General features: G+C 42.3%; 1 protein-coding gene across 1 annotated transcript in view; it reads right to left on the minus strand.

Moving 5' to 3' along the window:
• Window positions 1-4,942: 4,942 nt before the first annotated feature.
• Window positions 4,943-7,500, minus strand: part of pomgnt1 (protein O-linked mannose N-acetylglucosaminyltransferase 1 (beta 1,2-)) — a 21,776-nt gene continuing 19,218 nt past the window's right edge. The window contains exons 20-21 of the mRNA XM_080032779.1: window positions 7,411-7,500; window positions 4,943-5,040 (exon numbers count right to left, since the gene is read on the minus strand). The exon at window positions 7,411-7,500 is cut by the window's right edge and continues 20 nt beyond it. Coding sequence (XP_079888905.1) covers window positions 4,959-5,040; window positions 7,411-7,500 — 172 coding nt within the window. The 3' untranslated portion in view covers window positions 4,943-4,958. The remainder of the gene's footprint in view (window positions 5,041-7,410) is intronic.

Consider the following 7,500-nt stretch of genomic DNA (forward strand, 5'->3'; position numbering starts at 1 on the left):
CTCCCCCCGCAGGCCCGTGCTCACACTGCTCGTGGCCTGGGCACACTTGCACCTTGCCTACGTCACCGTGCGCGTTTAGGATTTGGAGCTTAGTCTACTTGTAGGCTATACGACTGTTTGTAAATATTTTCATCCGGCCAAATTTGCATCAAATATTCCACTTCCACATTAGAGCAACGAGAATCCTTAAGCTATTGTTTTTTTTAAAATGTAGCCTTGACGTAATAGGTCGCGGTGGACAGTCTCATATTTGTGCAGCACGCTGTTTATTATTAATATAACGGCCCGTCATCAGACCATATGTATCCGGATGGTTTTGTACACATCGATCGCTCCATCAAATCCAAGTCAGAACTTTTTGTATGGGCAGAGATCGTTTTTTTAAGTGTCTTTATAAAGTTTCTTGTTAAACCTTAGTGTAGGCTACTGTTTCCTTATCACCGGGCCGCGGTGTGTTGTTTTGGGTGCGTCTCCACCGCCATGCGTAAATGCAGTTATGACAGCTGACGGGAGGAAAAAGAAAAAAAATCATCTGACGAACGTGAGTAAACACGAAAACCTTTTTGCTGTGCTTTCTGAGCCGACCTAATTAGCTCTCTCCCTCTTTTATTAGCCCAGACCTAGGCTTACACACACGTTAATTCTCACACATTATAGCTACAAGTCCAAGTGTTGGGCAATTCTGGTGCCGACTAGTAAGGCAGCGGACGTTAACGGACAATGCATCCTTAATAAATTCACGTCAGGAACGCCGCCTGTGCGCTTGCTTGTGCGCGTGTCATCTCATTAGCATCTGTACTTTGGCCACGGCACACCTCTCCCAGGTGGCCGTGGCCAAGGGGCTGTTCCGTGCTGGAATACGGATGGCGTGGTCACACTAGGCCAAACGTTCTAGACTTTAGTATGCTAATAAGCTTTGGCACGGGGCCGCGGCCCTAGTGTGAGTGGCCCCTTAGTTACGCACCCACCCACCCACCCACCCACCCACACCCACCCACCCCCCCACCCCCCCACCCACACACACACACACACACACACACACACACACACACACACACACACACACACACACACACACACACACACACACACACACACACACACACACACACACACACACACACACACACACACACACACACACACACACACACACACACACACACACACACACACACACACACACACACACACACACACCAAAAAGTAGAGTCAACTAAACAAAAATCTTAAATAAAATACTACTTTTTCCTTTTATTGAAAACCCCAAATGAATTTTTCAGGACACAGACGTTAAGATAAATTCAGTCATGACATCACAGGGGCAATGATAACACTGTTGAATGAGTGTCTCTGATAGTACACACACATGTAAAACTCGCTCACCAGCCTAGTGTGTTAGTGTTGTGGCTTGAAGATTTTGCATTTTCACCACAAAAAAAAAAAAACGATAAGACATTCAAATAGCGATCCTGAAATATGGACCTTAATACAGTAGCAACGGACAATGATTAAAAGATTCTCTGAGGAACTTTCATTTTGTGTTCATTCTAGCGCCCCCTTTGGGCTAAAAGCGGTAGTGTTTTTACTACGCCAGCTGTTGTTCCTGGGTGAGCGTATTACCCATGACAAAGGCATTAAGAAAAACTATATAAAAATAGCATTCTTTGCACTGATGGTCTCGTTTGCTGTTACATGTAGTTCATGATAATCAGAGGGAAAATGAGACTGTTTCAGAAATATTTAGAAGTTCCTCGTAGCAGCTTTAAATACACAAGGACACTTCAAATGTCTGTCTGTGTCTTCTGTGTTGTAAAAGCCCTACCAACGTCCTCCCTCCTTACATACTCAACATGTATATACTACATACTGTCTACTTAACCATCCATTGTGTATGCGAGGTTCGTCGGACCGTTTACACTGAAGTATACAGAAGCAATAAAGAATTAAAAAAAAAAACTTCTGTGTTGTTTGAAAAGACGCAATGCATTGTGGGGCGGTTGAGTAGGAAAAGTAACCTATCGATCCATACACAAAATCTTCCCGGAAGTAAGTACTCATCCGGGCATTTCTCGCCTACACAAACACACATACACAACCACAACATACTCAAATTGACGGCAACATTCGTATGAGTAGGATGTTAGTAGGGCTTTTAGTACGAGTAGGACGTTAGTAGGGCTTTTCGAAAACAGCCATTTGTCGGAGGGTCTAAGCCTACAGTCACTACGGTGAAAACTCACAAACGGGAACAGGACTGTTACCAACCGCTTTCAACTCAAAAACTCAATATCTAAATGCTGAAAAATATGCTAAACCTCTTTAAAATGTTCATCCAAAAATATACTGTATATATCCGCACGTATCTATATATTTATACACATTATGTTTTCGTTATCTGTAAACTTTTATTTTAGACTCCTTAAAAAAAATGCTCTGATCTTGATAAAAGTGGATCCTTACAAGAAAATCAATCTCAAGAACTCCACTGAAGTCCGTTTTGATCGATCGAGTGATGTAAAATAAATAGATAAGTTAAAACGTATGTACAAGAAGGGACGAATGCACTCAGCCAATAGTTTAAAAACACACACAAAAAAAAATCTGAAAAATCTAGTAGTGTGGTGCCTGGACACTCAGTCATTTCAATTTGATGTGACATTTTTCCTTTTCATTTCTAAATTGAATGGAGGGGTCTACATCACTATCTAAATGATTAAATTGTCTTTATTTTTACTCTTTATCACCCTGTTGTGTATTTGATGTATTTGCATTGTATATTGTGTATCTATTGTTGTTTTTTTTGCTTCGGATTTGTTTGACTCGATGTCATTGCAAATGAGGGTCACCCCCTCAGCTGATCTTTCGAGTATAAATAAAGGTTAAATGAAATGAAATGTTTGGGTGTCAAGAAACCAGATTCAAATATTTTATCTTATTGCCAATCTAAATAGCCACAATCGTTATCATGAATTTTTTGAAGAAGGCCTTAAAGGGACACTGTGTAATGTAGGGGTGTGAACGTTTACAAAAATGTCTAACCGTGTACACGACGGAATTTTTTTCGTGTACACGGTTAACCGTGACGTCATTGTCCTCGTGCGCCCGCCGTCCTGTAGGCGAGCGCACACACACACATACGCGTTCGCCTGTCATGTGCGCCGTCATTATCGCGCTTCATTAATTTCCTGATTAATATAGCCTATCGCTTTCTACATGTCCACGTTTATGCAGGTTGAACAGGTGTTATAAAGTTCGGACTACTTACGCGCGTAGTTCACGTCAACCGGGTAACTTTAATCTTTAGGTTATCTTTCATCACTCTTCCGTGGCTGTGAGTCGAGCCCGAGAACGGCGCCTCCCCGTGTGTGTGTGCGTGTGTTTGCGATTATACACACACTCACACGCCGAGGGACAGACAGATTGGGCAGACTAGCTTTTATCCTCCCCAAGTAGTTTATTAGTGATGTAAAATCAATAAATGCGTGTCTCCAGAACATATTTAAAAACTTTGAAAAAAAGAACATTTAAAATTTGAAGATTTTTTTTTTAAACGGTTTTCGTTTATTGATTTTTCCTAAACGGTTATGATTTACTAAACGGTTACTCGTGTACACGTGTACACGTGCACACCCCTAGTGTAATGTGACATCATCAAGAAAGTTCTAGAAAATTCTAGAAAGTTCTAGAATGCAACGCTCCCTGGAATAATAACCGAAGCTACAGTGGCCTTCAAGGACAAGAATAATTCTACATTTTAAACAATGCACCTGATGACATTCCAAAAACATGGATTCCTCCATACGACTTGCCCGCTCAATGGACAAAATGTAACATTAATATTTGTAATTCTCCGCTCAGGAGGATAATTCCGATTATTGGCAGAGGTGATTTTACACCAATGAGGACATATTTATGAATGAGGATATTGATTTTTGCTAATAAATTACTTAAAATGTTACACACTGCACCTTTAAATCAGGTAGTAAAAATAATTGGTCTGGTTTCTTGACACTTGTACACAAATTGTTCTTTAGACCCTTAACCTTCAATTTAGAAGTGAATACTAGACTTTCGTATGAACTTGAAATTAAAACAATTAATCACTCATATACGGCCACCACACTGTAGCCATTTGTACCGCTTGTGTTGCTTTGTTGTAGCCTGGCACCGCCCGCCTACGTACCTTCGCTCATTCATCATTTCCCTTCAGTAGTCAGTCTGGGTCTGCGGTATATTTGTGGGTTTTCCTCAACCAGATTTCTGCCGGTCCAATCAGCGAACAGAAGGAGTGGCTAAGAAGCCGGCGCATGACATATACGTCACGACCAAACGTTATGCGATTGGTTGGCAGATCCAGAGTGGCACTTGGCAGATCCGATAGTTTTAAACTTCAACAGACACCCGCCTTCAAGTGATTAAACGTTTGTCAATTGAGCGATTCCAGACCTTCTGTACAAATGAAATGAAGTACGATGGTCTGGTAGCACCAGGCTAAACTTTCGCATCAACTTGAAATTAATACAAAAAAAATCACCGCACTATAGCCATTTGTACCGCTTTTTAGTTGAGGAAAAGTGACAAAATTAATTAAAAAATTCAACAGATCAGTCTCGATTCGCCAAAACTTTGGAGCAGTTTTAGCACCGACCGTTTCTCCTCACGTTTCTGGACAGATTTAGTAGTGCAGGTTGTAGTGTTAATCCTTCTTCAATTATAAAAAATTTGGAGAAAAATTAAAGAAAAATTATCGGACTCCATTTCCCAGGTTTCCTCTCAAACAAGAGTTCAACATCTGGGGAAAGTTTTTGTAGTTCCCAGGCTGGATTGTTTTTAGTGGTAGTTGAAGTGTGAGAGAGTGTGAGTGTGTGTGTGTGTGTGTGTGTGTGTGTGTGTGTGTGTGTGTGTGTGTGTGTGTGTGTGTGTGTGCATAAGTGTGTGTGTGTGTGTTTGTGTGTCTATATCTGCTCCACTGGTGCTCCCTCTTCTTTGGGTGGAGGCTCTAAGTGAATTGGAACCACACTGGCAGGTTTCTTCACACTGAGAAAGGGGCAGAGAGATATCAAATATAAAAGAAAATATTAGAAAAAATAAAGTGGTTGACAAAAGAGTGTTTTTTGGTCTCACTGTATAACCCTACATTTTCCAATGTGTGACATCACACATGGTAAAATATAGGGTTAGGATTAACAGGACAGCTGGGACAAGGGAAGACTGAGGGAAGAAAAATCTCATTCATTATATTATAACAGCAATTGTATTATGATAGAATGCCTGTTCCGTATGGGTGAAGTATTCCTTTAACCCTTAAACAGGCAACAGTGGAAAATGAGTTTCTAAAAATATTTTCATGTTATCACTCATCTCTTCAAGACCAAAGAAAAATATTTCCACATCAAATTTTTTTATACTTTGTATATTTTGGGTTTTACGAGTTGTATCTCCCAGGATACGTTGCCCTATTAAGGTATAAAAAAAGCCGAAATGGTAAAAATATAAATTTTTAATTTGATGAACAGAAATGATAAATTGTTGTTTATCTTGTCCATTTAAATTACAAATACTACTTTTTAAGTACATTTTATTCAGTTTTACCAATCTAGTTTCATCAAATTGGATCAGCCACATCCAGATGGGCAGGCTTGAGACGGTCCATAGTGACCCGCTCTAGCTTATCCCCCATGTGCACCACAAAGTTCTTGGTCCCCGCCTCCAGGACACAGAAGGGCCCATCATAGGGGAGTCTTCAGGGGGACCTGAGTGAAGGGGCTGGAGTTTCCCAGGGCAAAAGTCCAATGTGACGTGCCCATCCACAGAACCGCAGCGTCCTGAAGGAACTTTCATGGGACCACCAGTGGCTGTCTGTAAACCAATTCAGCAGATGAAAACTGCAGGTCCTCCTTAGGGGCAGAGAGCCCAACAAGCCAACAACCACAGGAGGCAGTCAACCCAGTTGCGACCCTTTAGCCATGCAGCTCGGATGTGAACTGTGGGCCTCAGTACAAGGTGAGGTCAGCCGGCATACCAAAATGGGCTACCTATGACCTGAGGAACGCCCAGTCCACCTCAGCGAATGCAGAGGAATGGCTTCCGGCTACCTGGTGGTGCTGCCCACCAAGGTGAGGAGGTCAGTGAACCTACGGGAGGAAGGCAGGGGGCCCACCAGGTCCTTCTGACCTGGTCGAAATGCCTCTCGGGGACCAGAATCGGCGCCAAGGGGGCTTTGGTATCATGTGTACCTTGAACACGCTGACAGGCCAAACTGAAGCTAGCCCAGGTCTTTACATCACTCCTGAGGCGGGGCCAGACAAATGTAACACCCACCAGCTTAGTATACGGCTTGTGGTCCACGAAGGCAGTGAAATGGAGGCCGTCCAACAGGAATGTAGGGACTTTATGGTGCCGTGTGCATGAACCTGGCACGGTGTCCTACTTGTGTACCAGTTTAATGGCTCCCTTTGTGGAAAGCAGTGCCCAAGGAAAGCAATGGGTGACAGGCCAAACTGTAACTAAGCAGGATTGACTATTAGTCACTGCACCCTGATCCTTTCAAACAGCTGCCACAGGTGCATCAGAGGCTCCTCTGAAGCCGATGCAGGCATGATGCTACACTGTGCGCCTACAACGACCAGCAGCCACCAGCTGGAAATTATATATTTAATTAACAGCAGCTTACTTTCCCTGCCAGTGGCTTTGGCCATCCCTGGGCAGTTAAGTTTGTGTTTTGTGCCTGGAAGGCACTCCCCTCCCCCAACGGTTAGGGATGGGGCCTTCCAGGCAGCACTGCCCTAAGTATACATAAATATAGAAAGATCATTTTAAAAGTGAAATACAGTAATAATGTTGTAATGGGCACAACTGTTCATGATAATATATGGTTCTGCAGTCATTATCAACATGCTTTCAAGTTTTAAATAAAATTCAGAATAATGAACATTGACCAAATTTCTACCCCCTAAGCAGGCAACGTATCTCTGGGGATACATACATTTCAAATTCTGCTAAAAAACCCACAAACACAGATGGATTTTTTTTTTCTTCATCAGCATGTTAAGACAAATGTCCTGATTCAATATATGAATTTAGATTGTTATTTTAACAAAAATAAGTATGTCTAATATATGATTACTTACACCCTGGGAAGCTGGCGCTTCACCACTGGCGTCCATGTTGATTTCTGATCAGGCTGACTAAACAATGAAAGATAACTTGAACCAAATCATGTCACCTAGATGCTAATAACAGACAAGTCTTTTGATAAATGCTAACTAGATTAGTGAAAACCTTCCAGCAAGCCCCCTACATGATGTTAAAGAGTATGTATCTCCCAGTGCACGTTGCCTGTTTTAAACACACACACACGTTATAAATGGATGTCCACACACACAGCTCAATGTAATGTTAACTCACGAGTACGGAGAGATGGGCACAGCCACCACCAGAACCTGGTTCCTCTTCCTGAACAGTCTCCAGAGGCCGCGGTGATATCCTCTGACGTCA

This window comes from Ammodytes marinus (assembly GCF_949987685.1).
Source record: "Ammodytes marinus genome assembly, chromosome: 8".
Lineage (NCBI taxonomy): Eukaryota > Metazoa > Chordata > Actinopteri > Uranoscopiformes > Ammodytidae > Ammodytes > Ammodytes marinus.